This window comes from Papio anubis, chromosome 9 (assembly GCF_008728515.1).
Source record: "Papio anubis isolate 15944 chromosome 9, Panubis1.0, whole genome shotgun sequence".
Classification (NCBI taxonomy): Eukaryota; Metazoa; Chordata; class Mammalia; order Primates; family Cercopithecidae; genus Papio; species Papio anubis.
In genome coordinates, this window is record NC_044984.1 from 19,558,750 (window position 1) to 19,582,073 (window position 23,324).

General features: G+C 33.3%; 1 protein-coding gene across 3 annotated transcripts in view; it reads left to right on the forward strand.

The window, feature by feature from the left end:
• Positions 1–23,324, forward strand: part of PDE3A (phosphodiesterase 3A) — a 344,786-nt gene that overhangs the window by 179,821 nt on the left and 141,641 nt on the right. For all 3 annotated transcript variants that reach the window (XM_003906085.5, XM_009180335.4, XM_021922099.2), the window contains exon 2: positions 4,061–4,111. In XM_003906085.5, the coding sequence (XP_003906134.1) occupies positions 4,061–4,111 (51 nt within the window). The remainder of the gene's footprint in view (positions 1–4,060; positions 4,112–23,324) is intronic.

Sequence of the window (23,324 nt, forward strand, 5' to 3'; positions counted from 1 at the left end):
TAGATTTCTGTAACATTTCCTATTACTTTGAAAAAAGTAGCCATAGTGTACATTTAAAAATACTACCACATTCTTGGTCAGCTCATACCTTTCGAATATAATATAAAGATGATATTAATATATATATAAGAATAGAAAAGAATTTCTTTGCCCTACATATTTCTCAGTTTATTATATAATGCTAGGAAATAACTCTCTGATACATAACACACTTGGCAAATTTTACTGTTTTATGCTTTAAAAGAAAAAGTCAAACTTAGTGAATTTTTTGAAATGCATCATACAAGCTCTGATTTGCAAATTACCAAATTGATCTTATCTTCTGTACTAAATGATGACCTAAATTAGTCTACACTTTGAGTGTTTTTGTTCTTTGACTAAAATCATCATCGTTAAGATAATTAATGGCAGAAGGCCGTGATTACATGCTTTTCTTATTTTAATTCTGGTCCTACGAAAATGTTTCCTTTTTGACTTACTGTCATCATCAAACACTCTCTCTTAAATCAATATATTATGGATTACAACTTGTGTTTGTAAGATTTATTTGCCTTTTTTAGCTGTGATAGGAGAATTTACCACCTTATTTTGATCCTGTTAGTTTACACTCATTAGTAAGGGGGATTAACAGGTTTAATAGTCAGCATTTTATAAATCTTCCAGAAGATGTGGATAAATCATTTCACTAGAGGCCTACTGCTCAATTTATTGCCACTTTAAAGTTGCCAAAAATAATCATCTCGTCCTCCTATTTTAATGTAAGGTATCGTCAATGTTTGAAATGTGTCAAGAATTGTTTTTGATAGTTCTAGTGAATAATTAATTGACTGATTTTAATTTATGTTTCTAAATCATATTATTTATTTCATTAGTTAATTATTGTTTGTGAACTATATTATAGTCAACTTTAAATTAGTATCAATAAACATTTTTGAGATGATGTAGTACCAATAAATCCATAAATTAAACAATTAAAGCATTAAATAAATATCTACTATGTAAGCATTCAATTTTATATAATGATTATCTAGGTCAGTGTACCCAAAATTGTGTGCTAGCCAAACTACAATTAAATCATCATGGTAATTCCAAGGCTTAAAATGATTGACTATGTCTGTTAAAAAAGAGTAGCTTAAAATTCATTAAATTACTTTGTTATGTTTTTTACTTATTATACCATGAACAGTTCACATGTTCTTTTTTATAAAGGCCTTGGAAGCCAAATTTTAATTGCTATATGGTATCATTTTGTATACTGTAATCTATTGAGTAATTTCCCTTTTGTTGGATATACAATTAGTAGCACATTATAGTTACTGAATTTTTACATCTTAGTTTACTGGTTCAAAGGCTATGAATTTTTAAGAATATATGTATTATATATTTTTTATATATGTGTAAATATGTCTACACAATGTATATATGTGTATTTGTTATATAGTAGCAATATATATGCTTAGTTTACTCCTTTTCTGAATATTCAACATTATTAATTTGTAAATATAATAGGCAATAGTAGTATCTTGTCATAGTTGATATTGAATTTCTTTTACTTCCAATATAGTTAAATTTCTTTCCATAGATCTATTTATTTTGTAAGTTGTTCTTAGTCTTCCCTCAATTTTTTACTAGGGTTGGGATTCTTTCGAATTTGTAAGAGCCCTTACTGTCCTGAAGATGTTATTCTTTACCTACGGTTTACTACAGATACTTTACCGATGTGACATTTATGCAAATACTCTGAAGTTTTATATAGCCAGATCAATTGTCCTCTTGTGTAATAAAAAAAATCTTTAAAAAAAGATTTAGATTTCTTTAAATTTTTTTATTTCCCAAGATAGGTTGAATATTTGCCTGGATTTTATTCTATTTTATATTTACAGGTTTGTCTTTTTAAAAATTTGTCTTTTAAATTTATAATTAATATTAGCATTTAATATAAGGTTAGGCTCTAATTATTTTTTCCCCTAAAAGTCCATTTTTCTTTTTCTTTTTCTTTTTCTTTTTTTTTTTTTTTTTTTTTGTGAGACAGGGTCTCACTCTGTCGCCCAGGCTGGAGTGCAGCAGTGCAATCTCAGCTCACTGCAATCTTGGCCTTTGAGGTTCAAGCAATTCTCCTGCCTCAACCTCCCAAGAAGGTGGGAGTATAGGCATGCCACACCACGCCCACCTAATTTTTGTATTTTTAGTAGAGAAGGTGTTTCACCATGTTGGCCAGGCTGGTCACAAACTCCTTTTTTTCATTAGTTGAATAATTTATCAAATGCAAAATATTTTTGGTATTTTCTTTTTTATATTTTGTTGGTACACATACGTATATTTATTCCAAATTATTTCATTCATTTGCATTTTAATACTAAACAATTATCCCAAAATTTGGTTAAATTTTACAATATATTTTAACAACCAGAAAGGTATTTTCCTCACTTGTAACATTTTCTAATGGATTCTTTTTTTTTCTGAGATGGAGTCTTACTTTGTCTCCCAGGCTGGAGTGCAGTGGCGCAATCTTGGCTCACTGCAACCTCTGCCTCCCAGGTTCAAGCAATTCCCCCACCTCAACCTCCCAAGTAGCTGGGGCTACAGGTGCACACCACCATGCCTGGCTAATTTTTGTACTTTTAGTAGAGACAGCGTCTGGTCTCGAACTCCTCACCACAGGTAATCTGCCCGCCTTGGCTTCCCAAAGTGCTAGGATTACAGGCATGAGCCACTGTGCCTGGACCTCTAATGAGTTCTTTTTTATTGTATATACTTGAGGTGTACAACATGATGTTTTGATGTATATTTACAATGTAAAATAATTACTAAGGTCAAGTGAATTAACATCTCTCATAGTTTTAACTTTCTTTGTGTCTGGTGAAATCACCTAAAATGTACCCTCTTAGCAAACTTCAGCACACCGTATAACATCATGAGCTATAGTTCTCATGTTCTCCATTGTATCGCTACACTTACTCATCTGACAACTGATTATATATGCGTATACTCTCCAATGAAATTTATGTTTTTTAAAAATTAAAAATACTATTAGCTTTTGATTGAAATCTAGTTAAACCTGAAATCTAGTTAAATTTGTTTGAGTAGAACTGAGCACTCAATAGTTTATAGAATTAAGTCTTCTTTACTAGTAGCACTGTATGTCCATCAGTAAATTTTTACCATTTTCTATATATGGTTATCAAACATTTCTTGATAATGTTCAAAGGCATATTATTTTTGTTGCTATTGTGAACAGTTGTTTGTTGTTAAGTCTACTTAGGAGTCATTGCTGTTATACACAAAAGCTAATAATGTACATAAATTCATTTATAGTCCATCTTGTTGTGCTAGCTTATTAGTTGTAGATACTTCTTCAGTTGGTACTGATGAGTAATGAGATTACTGACAGATGAATGGAGTTTCATTTCTCTCAGTCAATATCTTGTATTTCCTTAATATTCTTAACGTTAAATGTTATTTTCAATAAGTAAATATTATTCTTTGTAAGCAAGGTAGCTCAGGGCTATTACCACCATAGGAATAACGTGATAATATTTTATAGGTTATTATTGAAAGTCTACATTTTGTGACTATGTGGGCATATTTCACATTAAATATTTAATAATTTTACTCTTTAGAACTTTCAAGATTTTTACAGTTTTGAAGGAGGATTAAAAATTATTGAACTAATTTGGCCTTCTGGTTCTTATAATTTGTGGCACCAGGTTTAACGATAGTAGTAATTTACCCAGAATATTTTCTTGAGAAGCGAAAGGCTTAATAACATGCAAATAAAGCTATACATGGTTTAACATCTATCTAGGATGTTCCTGACAGAGCTATACAGTAGCTTATTTTATCACACAGTGTTATTAAAATACTCTCAAAATGATTAGAAGTTGAAATATTAGCTATCAAACTAGGAGTTTGCTACTAATTTAGGCGTGTTAATTTATTCATGATAGCTATTTAATATATTACTAATAAAGATCGGAAAAACCTGATTATTCTTTAAAATAAAGAAGAAAAGTGTTAGGTAAAATAATCATTTAACTTATTGTAATTATCATCTTTACAGCTCATGGGGCATTCAGAATGGGACCACAAACGAGGGTCAAGAGGATCTCAGGTAAGTTTATTTTCCTTTTCTTTTTCATGTTTTGTTTCTTAACACTGTCAGCCATGGGTTTCCTAAAACTCAAGATATAATAAAAAGTAGAGAGAGTAAGAGGCGAAATAACCATGCCATTTGTTTTTATTTAAGTTAACTGTAATTAAAATCTGGATTTCAAATCCCAAAGGCAGAAGGCAGAATATTCCTCCTCAGAGCTTTCTGGTATCCCAGATTGGTTTATAGATTTTATATTCATCTTGTCTCTGCAGAATACATTTTGATCAGCAACCCACTCTCTTTATGCATTTCCTTTGACAATTTTTCTGTGTATTTTGTTTTTTTCTTCAGCTTTCTGTTTTTGGTTAAATATTTTGAAATATAATCAGACTAAACTCTGAACTAATTACAAGATTTTGTCTCTAAATTAACTCTCTTCATCTGAGGGAAACAGAAAGATGAAAGGACCTATTATTTTTGAAAAGAAACAAATTCTAAATCTTTCTATATTACTAGACTGTTTTCATTGTCTTACTTTATGTCTTAGGCAAGGAGAAAAGCTTCCATGACGCATTTATGCTTTTTAATGACCTAATTAGACAATGTGGATTTGTTTTGCTTCCATAATTACTGTCCCTGACAGAATAAAGACTGAGCTTTACACTAAGAATATTATTTCTTCTCCTAGAGCACTTTGTGAAGAAATATAAAAATAATTCCTCTCATGGCAGCCTATGGTTACCTGACTGTAAACATGCAAAATAAAAATTAAGTAGGTGGAAATTTTTGCTTCTGTTGCACACATTTTGTATTTGCTACTAAAAAATATATAATTTACAAAAGGCAGTTGAATGTGCAATACTTTAAATGAAAGTTCATTGGAAAGTGGGGGCTTCTCCCAAGTGTTTTACAAAGGTGATGTGTTCTTGTGTTGTCATTACATTTGTATGAATAACTCTATGTAATTTAGTTCACTAGGAAAATAAAACGAAGTCAATCAATTGTTTTAGTTCACATTTTAATGACTGATTTTATTTCTGTCCATCATCAATTTGATTAGTAAATAATGTAAACCAATTAAATTAGGATCATCTAAAAGAATTTATGCCTTACTTCTTTTCCCTCACTCTCACCTCCCCTTCAGTTTCTCTGAAAACTCTCCGTCTGTACACATCTATAAAATTTTAAATCAGAATTTGCTGCAAGGTCTGTAATGAAGGGATTAAATTAACATAGAGTAAATTCTTTGTGATTCTAAGCCAGTAAAAAAGTAAAGATAACTGCAAGTAACAAGGTCCATGGTCTCTGATGATTGCTACCAAAACATTTTGATATTTAAAACATGCCAAGCAAGTTGTTGAGGACATGTCTCTTCAAAGCAATGTAGTGTTATATATAGAAAATTATTGTTTAAGATATACGTCATTTACTCTCTATTTTGCTTTGGTATAATTTATCTTCAGGTTTAGATTGGTCACTATGTCAGTATAAATTGTCAAAAAAAAAAACCCTCACAATTGTACAGTATTGTTTTTGTTAACTTTCAGCATAAAAAGAACAAAATTTTTAAAATTCCAAATAATGCATATAGCTAGAATATGTGAGAATTCCACATATAAACATAAACTATTTTCATAAATGAAGTTTGATTACATTTGAAAGCCTGAGGTGGTTCTAAAAAGCAAAAGCATTAAAATAGGCTTGCATGAATTACCATTATAAACAGCAAGTCTTTTTTGGATCTCTTAACCAGCAAAATAGCTATTCTAAATATAGTATACCTTTGTCCCATTTTGATTCCTCAACTCAGATGCAAACTGTCAAAGTAAAAAATAAACACAACACACCAAAAGATAAGAACAATAAGAACCATAGCAGAAAATGTTAAAAAGAACGAGAATTTCCAAAGAATTTGGAAATTGCCGGTAGATAAATTAAGCCTTGAGTAATAACCTCTTATCTGATTTCAATTCCCTACTGACAAAATAATAATAATAATAATAACAATAATAATGTGTTCATGTTTTGAATAATTGATCTCTTCTTTAATTGTATTATCTCCTTGGTCAATATGTCTAAAGCCTTCCAGCTTTTCAAGGGGAACTTCAGACAAATTGCACTTGAACACAGACCTCTTAATAGTTTACTCCAAAGCCTTGCTCAAGTTCCATCTTAGTTAATTTAGAACTGGTTTCTAAGCACTTGCTGTGTTTATAGCACTGTGGTGGGTCTAACTGAAGAAAACTTGAAAGACAAGGTTACTGCTTTCCAAGAGCTCACAAATTATGGTTGGAAATAGAGTAATATTTGTATACATAATTCACGTATAAGGCAATCTGGTAGATGCAACATTACATAGAGTATGTGGTGCATGATGACGTATCTGTGAATGACAGTATGTATGATGGTGGTCAGATAAAATTATAATGCCATGTTTTTACTACGCCTTTTCTATGTTTAGATCAAATAGCATTTGGTACAATTGCCTACACTTTTCAGCACAGTAACATGCTGCACAGATTTGTAATCCAGGAGCAACAGGCTATAATATATAGCCTAGGTGTGTCATAGGCTATACCATCTGGTTTGTGTAAGTATACTCTATGATGTTCCCACAACAAAATCCCCATCATTAAATGACATATATACAAAGTGTGATAAGACTATATATATACCTTGGGAGGCCGAGGCGAGGCAGGCAGATCACCAGAAGTCAGGAGTTCGGGACCAGCCTTTCCAACATGGTGAAACCCCGTCTCTACTAAAAATAATAAAAAATAATAATAATAATTAGCCAGGCATGATGGTGGGTGCCTGTAATCCCACATACTCGGGAGGTTGAGACAGGAGAATCTCTTGAATCCCGGAGGTGGAGGTTGCAGTGAGTCAAGATTGTGCCACTGCATCCAGCCTGGGCAACAGAATGAGACTCCATATCAAAAAATAAAATAAAAAAAGACTGCATATATACAAAGTGAGATAGGATTTAGGTGGAGGAGTATTTCTTACTCCCTAGTAGACTAGGAAATACCTCTGAGAAGTGATGGTATCTGAGGTGTGGCTTTAAGGATGGATAAACTTTCAAAAGTACAGAGGAAAAGGTGGATGAAAAAGCTTTAGTAAAAGTCTGAACTGAGAAGAGTGTGGGACACATTTGAATATATGTGAATTTTTTATAACTTCTGTATAAATACTTGTGGATGGCAACTCTTACAGCAATTACTGTGAAGGAATAATCTGGATAATGCTATACTTTATTGACTAGATAGGCAGAGGAAGATAAGAGGGTCAAGAGTTTGAAACTGAGTACTATAAGAATTAGGACCATTAACACAGAGCAGTTTAGATGGAAGATGGCGAGTTCAGGGTTAGCAATATTAAGTGATAAGTGAAGATGACAATTCCAAAACGAAGTTACAGACACATACTCGAGGCCTGATTAGAACAAAAGGTGTCAGTTTGGGAATGCTAATCATACAGGAGATAATTGAGCTCCACCAGTAGATAGACTCCCAGAAGAAAATTAAAAGAAAAAACAGAAAAAAAGTCTGATTCTAGTAAAGACTAGAAACAAGCTGAGTTAATATGAGTACGCATGGTCTTACTAGAGACCAGGGGGAGGAGAGATGATTCAGAACCAAAAGTTCTGAATAAGGACTTAAGGAGAGGAATAAGATCACAGACCAAGGTTCAGGAAAATTAAAATGTAGCAGATGTCTTTGGGTTTAGTGATTAGGAGGACATTAGTGAACTTTCAAAAAACAGTTTTGAGAAAGAAGTAGTGGAAAGAAAAATACAGAAGAGAAAAGTGTAAGATACCAGAAGAGTCTCTTGGAAGAGCTTTGTTTTAAAAGAAAGTTGGGATTGCAGCAAGAGGTGGCAGCAAGAGTGATTTATTTATTTAGTTAGTTAGTTATTTTTAATGCTAAGGTGAGATATGTGTCTTAATTACTGGCAGATGTAAAGAATTAGTATGGAAAAGAAAACACTGAAAATTCTCAATAGTGAGCTGATTCAGGACTCATTATTGGTGAAGGTTCAGGGAAGGGAATGTGCTTTCTTCCAGAGTGGTCCTTTTGGCACTTCTTTATGTATTTTCCTCACAGGAGACCCACCCCCACCCCCACCCCATATCAGCCATTTACACTACCTCACAGAAACTGGCGCTGTTTGCAAATGAAATACTGGATAAATTCACCGAAAAGTACAGATGGGGAAGCTTTGAAAAGAAAGTAGAGGCCAGGGGCAGTGGCTCATGCTTGTAATCCCAGCACTTTGGGAGGCCAAAGCAGGTGGCACCTGAGGTCAGGAGTTTGAGACCAGCCTGACCAACATGGTGAAACCCCACCTCTGCTAAAGATACAAAAATTAGCCAGGCATGATGGCATGCGACTGTAGTCTCAGCTACTCGGGAGACTGAGACAGGAGAATAGCTTGAGCCTGGGAGGCAGAGAGGCAGAGGTTGCAGTGAGCCAAGATTGCGCCACTGCACTCCAGCCTGCAAGAAAGAGCCAGACTGTCTCAAAAAAAAAAAAAGTAGAAATATTTCTAGCAGAATGAGAGAGAGAGAGAGAAAAAAAAAAAATAAGGACAGATACTGTAACATTAAAAAGATACTATGAACCTGTTGACTTCAATTTTCTTGGTAGGATTGAGGATATAATAGTGAAAAATCTTGAATGCTAGAAAAATATTGTTTTAGATATATAAAAAAGGGAACTCGCTTGATTCCTGCCCAGTAAAAAGCAGAGAGCTGTGTGAGACGTGAGTGTGCTAGCCTGCAAGATGAATTTTAACATATTTTACTTTGATTTGCAAAACATGGATATATGTCAGGTCCTTTTTTTTTAGCCTTTGAGGAATCAGAAATAAACAAAACGTTGACGTCTAGCAGCATCTAATTTTTTTTTTTTTTTACACCTCAGCCTTAATCATTGCTAGGATAGAGTTAAGCTTCCCCTGGCTTCTCCCTGGATAGTTAATAAATAAGGGATTTTCTTAAATTTCCCTTCGTACTTCAAAATTGTATCATATATGCATTATCACAGAATTTAAGATGCACCGTTCATATCTAATACTTGTCCTATAGAAAAATACCTTTCTTCTAGTAAATTCCAAGCCTTAATTGCATATAACTCTTTAGACGCAGCAAGAATGTCATTCAGGCTTATTTATATTACTTTATTCTCAGTAATTTTCTTTCATAATTTGTCCACTCACTCATAGATTTCTGGCTGATTTTTCTTCCTTCTTTTTTTTAAAAGTATATAACTGTCAAATAGTAGATCATCCAAATGTAGGAAAGATGCTAAATGATAAATAAACTTCCAGCCGCATGCAGAATGCCTTTGTCTGGCAGTGTTCCCAGTAATACCAAATGAAGTTGGGATGAAATTCTCAGAAGGCAATTACTTTTTGTTTTTTCTTCATTTTTATTTTTTATTCTTGAAGGGAAGTTTTCCAGTGGGAAGTAAAAAGAGGCAACAGAAAGTATGCTTTTTTTTTTTTTTTTTTTTTTTTTGAGACAGAGTCTGCCCCGGTGCCCAGGCTGGAGTGCAGTGGCGCGATCTCCGCGGCGCGATCTCGGCTCACCGCAACCTCCGCCTCCCGGGTTCACACTATTCTCCTGCCTCAGCCTCCTAAGGAGCTGGGACTACAGGCGCCCGCCACCACGCCCAACTAATTTTTGTATTTTTAGTAGAGACGGGGTTTCACCATTTTGGCTAGCATGGTTTCAATCTCTTGACCTCGTGATCCGCCCGCCTCGGCCTTCGTAAGTGAGCCACTGCGCCTGGCCACCTTTTTTTGGAAAAGCTTAAAAATGGTAGGAGAGGATTCCAAGGGGCCAATAATTTACTTCTCACCTAGTGGAGGTTCCTTGTGGAAAAGATTAGTTCAATTTGTGAATTTGTAAATATCCTAACATTTTAATATACTTGGAACCCTCAGGCCTTTATATACCAATAGTGAAAAACTAGCAAGTTTTTAGTTATTTAGTACATTATTGGTATTTTGACTACCAGCCAGACTTTATTAGCTGGACTTAAAAGTACTTACAAGAAACAAAATTTTGTGTTGTCCATCTGGTTTTCAAATGATTGAAGTCTTTCTTTAGATAATAAAATTCTGGTTTGTATGATTCTAAATAATTGAAGTATTAAGTGTAAAATACAGGAAGATAGCTGAGTATTCCGATGTAAAAAAAGTTATTAAATGCATTAGACTATCAGTATGCTTTAGAATGACCCATGGCCTATTTTGGAGCATGTCTTTAGTGGTTTAACAAGTCCTGGAGGCAACAAATTGTAAAAATTCTAGACTAAAAGCAATTGCCTAGATCAGTTAGTCTTTATATCATAATGTTAAGTCTCAATGATGAATTCTGATGAGGAGTCATTGTGCTTTACTTTTTTGTCCGTAATTTCAAGGGAATGGATCTGATAGTGATAGCTACTGAAGTTGATTAACCTAATCATTTGCCTACTAATGGCCTGATTCAGTGACAGGTCACTTCTTTTCTAGGTTAAATCATTTGTTTTTGATAAGAGAATGTGGAGAGTAATTTAAATGCCTTTTCAGATTTATCTGGAGTAATGCCATATATATTTATTGAAGTTAATTCCTTTTAATACATTTTAGAAAGATGACCAGCCATATTTCCCAGGAATTTGTTGCAAGGGATTAATGTGAGCAGATTGGGAGCTCATTATTACATCTCCCAAATGTCTGACATGTTACCAGGGAATAATTTATGCCCTGGAGCTAGCTGCCAGTGCCACTTTTTCTACAAACATAGTGTCTTTCACTTGCATTTCTTCCTCCTTTTTCATTTTTCCATATATCAACCTAACAACACTTAATATTCGTTCAGAAATTGTTCCAATAATTCTTTAATTTATGGCAGCTCTCCAAAGACAGTTTGGTTTTGGGGTTTTTCGTTTGCTTGTTGTTTTGAGAAATTTGTTTACATTTTGCTTATACTAACAGGGACCACACAAAACCTATTTGCCTAGGGTCTCAGTTATTGTAAGGATGGCCTTGTCATTGCATGTAATAGTGACAGGAAAGGACCTAAATACCATATGTATCTTCTCCATTAGGTCTTCCTCTAGATATTTAAAATTTTATCCTTTAGTCAGTTCTGCACTGTTGGACAGTTGTTTTATACTCTTCCCCCACTCTTTGAAATTGCTTTTATTTAGTTACTGTTGAGTATTATGTCTTTAGTTTGCACTGATAAACTACAGGACAGAGTTTTTAGCAAATCTATCATAGTAGGGATATTGTTGACAATGTCCACAGCGCACACAATGTCAAGAGGACGGGGAGACATTTCTCTTTGTCCCCAGAGAAGGGAAAACAGTGTTTCTCTTTAACAACTGAACCCACTAGTATATTATTTGTCCAGCATCCCTGGTCTCCACCTAGTAGAGGCCAGAAACAGCACCCCCAGTCCCCAAGTTGGGATAAGAAAAATGTCTCCAGACATTGTCAAATGTCCCCTGGGAGGCAACTTTGCTTCTAGTTGAAAACCACTGAAATTACCGCATAATTTCATTGCCAGGTGTATGGAACATAGTAAATAAATATTTAGTGATTAATCTTAACACTTTATATAGGAAAATGAGAATATGCTTTTTCAAAGCATTTATGCTTGCAGGTTCTCAGGTTTCATCTTTAAGTCTATCAAATAAAAATTTTAAAGAACATATTCATTTCACCCTGAAGTAGTTTTCTCATAGTGGAATTATGTCCAAGAAATCTAATGACTGACTGTGGGGGAGGAATGTACTCTTCCCACACTTATATGTTCGAGTGATTCGCAGGAGGAAGGAGAGTTTGGCTCTGTCCTCACAGTGCTTTCATGGAACACGTGTTTCAGGGAAACTGATGGATGACCTTGGTTAAGTCACTCTTTATTACGGGCCCTGGTCTCTTAAAAGAACATTGATGAACAGGAATCAAATCCACAGAAATAAAAGGGAAAATTGCCACTGGCATTTATGCTTTTATTGTTTTCCCCATGTTTATAGATTAGTAGACATGTTGTTTAATACTTATTGAATGACCCTCTTATGTTGGGGCCTGTGGACATCATTCCCATGAGATGGGCACTACCTTGTGTTTGTTTAGCCAAATCACAACCTGTGGTACTTCATTTGAAACGAAACAAAGAAATCAAATAAACGACCACTGATAATAGATGTTTATCTGCAGGGACTGCAAATAGTTTACGCAATAGTCAATTTTACTAAGTGTACAAAAGCATATTTTGAGAGAAATAAAAACAAAAATAATACCTATCACTTTAAGCCACAAATAGTTTCTGACCAGTGCTGCAGTTCTGACTTTTGTTATATTCTTTCCCCCAGATATCTTGTTGTAAACATTAAGAAAATTAATGCAAATATTTTGCATGTACGTTCCTCTAAACATACACATTCTCAAAATTTTCCGACTCTCAAGTTTTGCCTTCCACTTGAGAGAATAACAGAAGAAAAATATACTAACTTGATAACAGTTAACTTTATCTTTGAATTGCAGTATCTGACAAAGGGAAATCATTTTTATCTCACGCTGGGTGATTTTATGCCATCTGTAGCATTTAGTAAGATCTTGTTTTTTATTAATCCTGACAACATACTCTAAAAGGGAAGTTTTGTGGGTGGACTTTTTATTTTTACTCCACTTATAGATAAAACTGATAAAAAAAGATTGTGCCAAAAATAATGAGGTTCTCATAGAAGATTGAAATCTAAGACTAGGATGTATTAACTAGAACAAATAATTAGATACAGAGGTAAGTAAAGGTGATATAGGGTGGAGGAGGTTATATGGTAGTAAGGACAGTTAACTAGAGAGGGTGAATTGAGGCAAAGAAACTGGAAAATGGTTGATCTTTTAAGATGAATATTAACATCCGTTTTCATATACTAACAAAAAAACACAGGATATAGGCTTTTAGTACATGCTTGAGACAATTTTTTTTTAATTTGGAGAAATTGAATGTTTTAATTTCTTATTAATACATATCCAGGCTATATGTATAAATATGTATTTCTAATAGCATTAACATTTATGGTACAGGAATTTTTCTTTATAGCCATTCTAGGGAACAAACTAAAATGTTGTTTAATAGCATTCCCCATAAGATTTTATATTCTCATCAAAGGTACTGATTTTCTTAAAAGGTTTTACCTTGGGAGAACAAAGATGGCTTAGCAGTTATGTTGTCAACCTTAAGTGATTGTCCCATTTTATGTAAAATTCAGCCATCGTGTAAACATAAGTAAACCCAAAGTTAGCAGGGCTGATAACTACAAAGAAAAAGCCTGGAATAATATTAGCGGTATTAATGAACTAAAATGATCTTAAAAGTCACACAAATGAAGCTTCTTGTTAGATTTGATTTTCTAGATCATAGAATTTTTGTTTTTGTTTTTTTCCCCTTGTTGGGTGGTGATGCATTGTATAATAAGCAATTCTTGGAAAACTCTTAAGTGTTACAAGTTAAAGCTTATTCTTACTGGAAATCTGCAGGTTATCAAACTTGCATCAAAACCGTTTCCTTGCTGAGTTCTATGGTGTTGTGTTTAAATACTTCTGGGTGACAGTTTCCACTTGGATCTCTACAACTATTTCAATTTGACAATTTTGTAATCATATTCTTTGTTTTCAAATCATTTTAACCCTGATTTTAGAGAAAGTTGTTTACATAGTATCAGCGATACACACTTAAAAGAGTATTTTTTTTTTTTTAAGTTTGGGAGAAAAAACTTCTCAGAAAATTGTGGGTGAGACAAAAAGATGGAGTAGAAATCGCAAAAATAAACTACATCATGATGAAGTGCAAACAGATGTAAAAGCTCTAGTTCTCAAGACTGGGAGCAGAGGAATGGAAAGAAGTTGTCTATCAAAGATGATGATTGGGAAATACAGAAAAGACCATCTCATGAAGCAAAAAGAACATGGCTATTGAAGCCATATTGAAGTTAGAAACACGCAGTGAATTTTTTTTTTTTTTTTTTTGATACTGGGAATGAATGATGATTTGGGGGATTGACAGGTCTTAACTCCACCTTTACTGCTTATTGTCCCTATTCAGTTTTACGGTGACTTAGTGCTATAACTGTGGTGACATTTCTCTTCTGGTACCTCGAAAATATGGTAGTATATGCACGATTATTGCATTTTTAGGCCTTTGCATGAGTTTTTAAAGAGTATTCCAATTAACTATATATTTATGAAATGTAATCCTAGGACAATTTAGTTTTCTTTTTCATGGAGAAATACAGCATGACTTTAAATAAGTTTTGCTAAATAGTAAAATTGCAGCAGCCAGTTTTGTTTTATACTGATTATGGCAACCCTGTGTATAGTGAATTTTTAATTAATATTTCTAAAATAAAGGAAAGCGTTATAATTTATGAACTTAGAGTTTCATTTATTCATGTAAACTTTGCTGAACCCGTGTGTCTTGAGGAACTCTGTTAATCCATAATAAAATATAGCAGCCCTTGAGGAATTAGCGAAATTATATCTAAAGCATAAATAATAAAGCCAAAAAGCCTTTTGTTTTATTTATGCTATTCCCCTGCTTTCAGGCTTTTCTGTTTCTAAAGCATTACAGGTAAGTTGAGATCCCCTCGTTTTAATATCCATGATACCTTATTGTAGGATAGCATATTATTACTTTGACTGTAAACTGAAATTGCTGGATGAGGAATAATTTGTCATGTTGTCATTACCTAAGGAGTAGATAGTATTTAAATATTGATGTTTTCATACAGGAATATGTGTTCTCATTCTCTAGGCATATGACTACTCCCCCCTACTTCCTCCCTTTTTTTTTTTTTTTTTTTATCACATGGAACTTTTGAGCTCAGAAATGATTCTGTCTCATGCAGCTTAGGGATCTGAAATTTACATAAGGACTTTAATAGAAGCTTATGACACATGATATGACCAGGCTTTTCACTATTTTTTGCCATTTATTTGGCTTAAAATCAATGGAACAAACTGAACTTGGCATTACTATTTCTGTTCAAAAAGAAGAAAAATATATAATTTAACTGTTTTTTATGTTTTGGTCTTGGCACTGTGGCTTTTGTTTATGGAAAAAGACAGGAGAGGAAAAAAGCATTATTTTAACTTCACATGATAAATAATCATACCAAACTGAGATTTCCTTAAAAAGTATTTGTTCGTTTTTCTTATTACAACGAGTATTGCTAGTAATTCAGTGCAAGTTTGAAATGATATAATGGTAATATCTTCTTTAAATAGCATTATAGGTTTAAGTGCATCACTAATATCATAACTTTATAGAGATATTCCAGGAGAATTCATCTAGTTTCTGTACTTATTTATGAACAAGAGATGCTTATGTATTGTGGATGTTATTTCTTCTTGACAAATTCTATTGGCATAAAAGAAAAACACTAATATTTACTTTTAATAAAAGTAATAACATTTAACATTAAGTTCCTTTATAAGTGCTTTATGGACATTATTAACTAATTTAAAACATCAACTATTTTTATCTGGAGTGAATTTCTGCCAATATTAATTTGGAAAAAATAGGGATATAAATAGCGTCTATGGCTTCCAAATGTTTAAAAGACATTCTATGTTCATCATTTTATGCATTGGTGGTTGTGGAACTTTTAATCAGTGGATACAGCATAGAAAGTCAACAATTTTGGGGGGGGATGAACAGTGTTACACATATTATATGCATAGCTAGAAGCATACGAGAGGCTCTCATTTGTTATACTAGATATCAAATGGTTGAAACTGTCTCTCTTTTCGTGTGACACATTTCAAACATACAGCACAGTACAGTGAATAATATACAAAAGCTATGTTGATTTAATGAATATTAAAATGTTCTATATTTGATGCGGTATTTTTGTTGATAGCTAGAAAATTGCGTAGAAATAATCTCATTTTTCATAATGTATACATTATTCCCATTAATAGATATATACTTTGTTAAATTTATTTTACGATGTTTGACCTTATGGGAATTTAGAGAATATGGGTAAAGAAGTAGTTTAGAGAGTATGGAAAAGAATTAGAGAAAATGGAAAGGATTAATTTTCAAAGAGACAAGCAAAATTGGTTGATGTTAATTTTTAAAGGCTGGGTACATTGATAAATGCGGATACAAGTAATATCTATTTTAATACCACTTGGAAAAAGCTGACATATAGTCACCACATTAATGAACATGTATGTATAAATGGGTTATTCTAAATGAATGTGTTGTCATAAGCATGCCTTATATTAAAAATAAAATCATTATCTTTATGGAGATAAGCAAAAAATGCAAGATATTTTATTAACATTATTCTTTTCCAAATATACTAACCTTGGTAATCACATTTGAAGTTTTTTTTTAAATCGTGTTTTAAAAAATCAACCCTATAATGGTCACCAGATTAACTTCTTAATATCAGCTTCATTTAGAGAAACTATGAAATTGGAAAACTGATATTCTGTATTGCTTGCTCTGTCTTCTACAAATACTTTCTGTACATTGTATATAAATAATGTCTTTAAGAGGTTAAAAGATAAAGATGTTCTATATATTTTTATTTTAAAAATTCATTTAATTATTTATGAGGGAATTAGGGTTACAATAGTATATCTCTCTCTTCTTTCATCACCTTGTAAGGATTGTTCTATTTGCAGCAGAATAGTTTTTGCAGAACAAAATCATGGGATAAGAGAAGAATTGTAAAACTCATTAAGGCATTACCCCGTTTAATATTTTTATCATTAATTAATATGCCCAAAATAATGCACGTTTACATTTTGACATCAAAAAGAATATGTATCTAATATATGAATGATAGAATAAGGATTTAGAAAGGTTTCTCATTAACCTTCAGTCAAAATACTAAACTAGGAAAATTCCAGAGGAGGAAATAAAATTTTGCACTTAAGTTTTTAATAAAACTTCAGTATGGAAAGTACCTGCATGTTTTTTCATAAGCAAATGAAGAAACAAAAAGTAAGATTTAAAAAATTTGGATTGACTGGCCGAGCGTGGTGGCTTATGCCTGTAATCCCGGCACTTCGGGAGGCCGAGGCAGGCAGATCACGAGGTCAGGAGATTGAGACCTTCCTGACTAACACGGTGAAACCCCGTCTCTACTAAAAATACCAAAAAATTAGCAGGGCATGGTGGCGGGCGCCTGTAGTCCCAGCTACTCAGGAGGCTGGGGCAGGAGAATGGCGTGAACCCAGGAGGTGGAGGTTGCAGTGAGCTGAGATTGAGTCACTGCACTCCAACTTGGGTGACAGAGCGAGACTCTATCTCAAAAAAAAAGTAATAATAATTTGGGTTGACTTCAAGCCCAAAATCATGTGGCTTTTCTAACAGCAAGTGGCACTTTGGGCTTCACTAACTAACACTAGTATTTATGGCATACAGAACAGAATAATAAATTCAATAAATTCTGCACTGGCCAGATGACCTCTGCAGTGTTGAATTCAGTTCTGAGTACATAATTTCAAGAAAGATATTCAAAAACTGATGCACTCACAAAAACAATCAATATGTCTAGAAACAGTGTCCCAGATGAGGTGGAAGTTTAGCTTATGAAAGAGAACTTATAATGAAAAACAAAAGACGGAGAAAAACTGTGCTCTCTTAAGTTATCAACGCGGTGGCTCATGCCTGTAATCCCAGCACTTTGGGAGGCCGAGGTGGGTGGATCAGTTAAGGCCAGTGGTTTGAGACCAGCCCGGCCAATATGGTGAAATGCCGTCTCTACTAAAAATACAAAAAATTAACTGGACGTGGTGGTGCGCCCCTGTAATCCCAGCTACTCAGAAGCCTGAGGCAGGAGAATCTCTTGAACCCAGGAGGTGGAGGTTGCAGTGAACCAAGATCGTGCCACTGCACTTCATCCTGGGAAACAGAATGTGACTCTGTCTCAAAAAAAAAAAAAAAAGTATCAGGGGAGTGAAATTTTTCTCTTTGTAGTTCTGTAAGGTGATATTTGGACAAATGAATAGAACATAGAGCAGTCAGATTTTGCTTAAATGTAAGGAAGACATTTCTAGCCATTCAAATTGATTTAAAAATAAAATAAGGTAGTGGTTTTTCTAAATATGAAATAGGTTAAATGATTGTGCACAGAGAAGTTTCTGTTAGAGTAGATCACCCAACTTCATAAGCGTTCATTTTATTGTTTCTGAACAGTGAAGAACAGACCAAGATACAAAAATCTTAATCTCCTAGATTATTGTGTGTCTCAGTGTATTTCAGAGAAGAGTCCTATAACTATGCTCTTCATTTAGTGGAAATTTCCAAATCTAAGCAAACGATGACTTTTAAGCTCAGATCTAGGCTGACTTCTCTACAGAGTAGAATTGTCAGCTCCCATTGAGGAGCTGTTTTTAAAGCAGCCATTCCTGTGGACTAGCAGTATCCATTCAGTATCAGCTAGTGAACTTATTAGACGTTCTGATGGACAATGTTTTAGATGTTTAGATTCACAATGTTTAGAGTCACAGCCTCTGGCACCACAGCAGTAATATTGTAAACTCCAAGGAGAGCCATTCACACTGTAGTCTACATGAATGATGACCCCCTGGAGTTGTGCAGTGCACAACACTCACAACTGCATACTCGATCCTTTTAAACCCTTTACATCTACTTCTATACTTATAACAGAATTACTTCCAAGGCCTAAACTTGAATCCTATCATCCTGATTAACTCTCAGGAAAACAAAACAAGGCCTGTTATTTTCTGACTCCTAGCTTTTCCACCAATATCTTACTTCTCTATCTAAAGTAGATCAAATATCCTGTACTCTGGGTGGCATCATGTTATTTCACTCCTCTGTGCCTTTACAGTTTTTCAACCTTTAATAAATCTTCTTAAATCCCTCTTAAATACAACTGAAACGTTATTTGAGTCCCAACTCTAAGCACTAACTGTGTTTTTGTAACACATTTTACATCCATAATGCATTTATCATAGAACTTAGAACACTATGCAAAATTTCCCACTAGACTAAAGCTTCTGGTATCCAAGAAATACTTCATTTGACTCTACAGTAGTGATTGCCACCCATAAGTTGTTCAGGAAATGTTGAATCAATGAATGGGGCATAAAATGGGAAATTTGGGCACACAGAATTTCATTTAACCTGCTTCTCTATTTGACTATGGTGTGGCCTTGCTTTTAATTAGAGAATAGCTGGAGTTGCAATCAGTATTCATGACAGCATGTTTTTTAAAAAAATGAGAATCAGTCTAACAGAATCTGAATTTTAAAAAACATCTTATTACTGATTATACATGGTGATGATATTTTCCAAATCATGGAGCTTCTACTGGGAAAACATATGAATAACCTTTTTGTTCTATAATGATTTTCAACAGAAATTATATTAGAGAGGGACAGTTGAAAGCCTTTTAAAAATGAATTCAGAAAGTAATCCAAATCAAGTTTATAATAAATTGGTTCAGTGTATTTATTAAATGTATTTTTAGTTAATTTTTAATGAGGTACAAAAATATGATCTGGAACCAAAAAACTTCCCAGTAAAAATTCTAGAATGATTTTTTAAGATGTTACAAAACATCTTAGAATGTTAAACAGAATATTTTATTAACTTAGAACTCTTCACTAAACTCCCAAATAAAAACCAGATCTTTCCACCTCAGTAAAATACTAAAGTGCCATTAAACTTTATAATCCTTATCTAGTACCAAATCTACATTTATCTAAAGATTGACAATGTTGATCCTTCCGCATTTTTTTCCTATTTTCCTCGTGGATTAGTAGCATAGTTAGAATTTTTGAGGTTTCATGCTAAAATTTATGAAGGAAAATAAAATATATAATACCCTTTCACAGTAGCAGGGAATACTAAACATCTGTTGAAAGAATAACTTTGAGCAGACAAGTCATTTAAATATAAAATATGCAAATTATACAAGTGATTTTAGTGCTTTGAACAAGATTATTCACTGCCACGGTCCCTCCAATTCTTAAGTTCACCCGTGTATTTTATGTTTTACTTAGAATAAGTTATTTTTGTAAATGTATGAAATGCCAAATCAGAAATGTCAATATATAATATCTTCCCCCCATGCTGTACTTGTTGGTATTCATCAGTAACTACCAGTCAAATGACTAGTCAACATTTCTAAACACACTGAAATTTCCAAACTTGGGAGTTGGTTCATCTGAGAGTAAAGTGCTTAACTGGTGATACTTGTGTCTTCTTTAAAACTGACTTTGATGGTAAGTTTTTCGTATTTTATAAATAAGTTTTCATTGCTTCCTGTAACAAAACATAAAAGATTTAAAATAAAATACTTAAAACATACCTTGAACTAATTAAAAGAAAAAGAAAGCAACATCAATTGAATATGTATTTTTGCCATATATTGCGCTAAGTACTTTTTTCACATAATTTATTTTAATCTACTAAATAATTCCTGAGAATAGATAATTTATTTATTCAGTTAAGGTCTTGGGGCATGTCCTGTGTGTAGGCACAGTGCTGGTGGTGAAGCAGTTCCATGGGAAACAGGACAAATGAACTTTTGTTTCTCATGCAGCTCGTATTCTAGAATTCTAGATATTATTATTATACCTTTACCTATGAAGAGACAGACTTGAACAGTTGTTATGACTTGCCAAAGTCACTGAGCTAGAAAGAGGTAAGACTGTGTTCAAATGCAAGACTAAGAAGCAAGACTGTGTTCAAATGCAGGACAAATGCAAGAGGTAAGACTGTTCTCATTTGAAACAACCACTTTTGTCTCTTCCGTGCTATATTCCCTTCCCCAAGATATATTTAAGATGTGATTTATCATGAAGATATCCAAATACTTTACCATATAAGGTCAAAATTCAGTTTTTTATACCGATGCTAATTATGATCATTTAAAATAAATTCATTTTTATTTAATTACTTGTTAAACCTGAATTTTAATTAGAAACATAATCCCTATGTTGTGAGAGAGATTATAAATTGAGTCTCAGAAATTTAAATAACTATGAGGTCAATCTTCGAGTGTGGGTTTTCTAAACAGTCTTGTAAATGTGCAGGAAGGAAAAAAAAAACACATTTCAGAATTGCTTTTCTGACAAAAAAAAAAAAAAGGAGATTTCAGCCCACAGAAATATAGCCCCGCATTTTCTGCTTCCAAGCCTGCCTTTTGTAAATTAGATTTATTATGTCCAGTACATGAAGAAGTTCCATGCCAAACCTATATAGCTCTTTAAGCTGTCTACTTTACCACATTTGCAGCGGGACTGTTAAGTAAGTTAGTTTATTTGGAGTAGAAATTACCTCTGAATATGAACTTTGGAAGACTTCTAAAAGTGATATAACCTCTCATTTAACCAGCAGCAGTCCATGGGGGTAAAATTTACTATACCTCGTCGTCTTAAAGCTGCACATCTGTGAAAGCAAAAGGTTATAATTAAGTTCTTCTGGAATTTCATGAAATTACACATTTTAAAGTATAGTCCTGCAGGATTCCACGCTAACTGAAATCAGAGACAGCCTGGTATAGTGGTGAAGGGAATGATCTTTGAAGTAATAAAAATTCCAAATCCACCATTGAATGTACATGTGACCTTAATGAGATATTTAACCTTTGGAAGTAATGCTTTTTCCTCTAGAAAGTTCATCAGTATCTATTTTGAAAGTTTGTTCTGTGGATACAATACATTGGGAGACATTAAATTAAAAAGTATGTGGAATAAACACTCTCATTTAGATGACAGCTTTCATCATTATCATCATCATCACCATCACCACCAACATCATCATCTTGCTGCCACCACCACCAGCTCCACCTGTATATCATGCTATACAAGTATGCTCAGCATGATGAGCCCAGGCCTTCTCTTCTCTGATCCTTCAGAAAATGACTACATGATGCCTTTGGGCCATAGAGGATCAACTTACACGGTCACATTTGTCTCACTGTCCCTAATATAGCAATAAGTAGCATTTTCTAATCTTTTTCTCCCACAAACAGCAAGATATCTCAATATCATCCTACAGTAAAGGGAGATGATACTGCCTCATAATCTCTTCTACCAAAACGATTGTTACCAGTATCCCACCATTACACAGATTTCATTCACACTCAAGAGATGGCATCAAAACCAAGCCCCAAATGGAAATATCTTCCTTCCAAGTTTCTATAAATGCCATTGGACATACTATTTATTGAGTTGTCTTTGATTACATGAGTAAGACAAATTATTTGTCTAAGTTGGAATGCCTGTTTTTCAAGTAATTTATGAGGAGGAATATAATATTATCCACAAAGTATTCCTCAGGAATTTTCAGTGGGAATACTAATTTTGACGTCCTATATCCTGTATTTTATGAAACAAATTAAGACAAAGTTGTTCTTACTAAAATTGGATTTAACTTTTTAATCAACATCCTTATTAGTTGGCATCAAGCAAAATGTTAAGTAAACTTCAACTTACCTAATTTATCTGTCTTATTTATCTAAGTCTTTCATTATGGCTAATATAGTATTTAAATTAAGCTATAAAATTAATTAAAATTAAGCTGTAAGAAAAAGTTCTGACTAAAATTAGGAGGGAAAATTAAAGCTCTAATTAAATAAACAATTGCAGAGAAATAAATTTTAACTCTAAGATAAATTTGCCTGCAATTTGGTTTTGATGTACAATTAGTGTATTAGCTGATTAGGTAACTTCAAAAATCATCAGCTATCTACTGGTTACAATACAGGGAATATTTGGGAATCTGACTTATTAACACATAATTTAATAGGTGACACATATTACTCTCTAAGATTGTTTGGCATCATCTACAGACTTTCATCCAAGTGAAAAAGAGTTCTACTTCATTCTGAGTTAGGTCACAAGGTCCCGTTAATTTTAGCTGTTTGTGAAGTTTCATTGAGAGACTGTTCTTTCATCCTCCTATCTTTTTTTAAGATCAAAGTACTTGATTTAATCTGAAAAATGAGCTCAAGTTACAAATTATAATCTGGTAATATTTAGTTTCTTATACACCTGATTGAAATAAGGGTCTTTTTTTAAAAAAAGTACCACAAAACCCAATGCAAAACAACTAAGAAATTTGGTCAGTATTTGTATATATACACAAAGAACTTATACCTAAAACCTATTGCTATATCTTAATTTGAACTTTTAAAAAAATTGATTAATTTTTGTGGGCGCATAATAAGCATATATA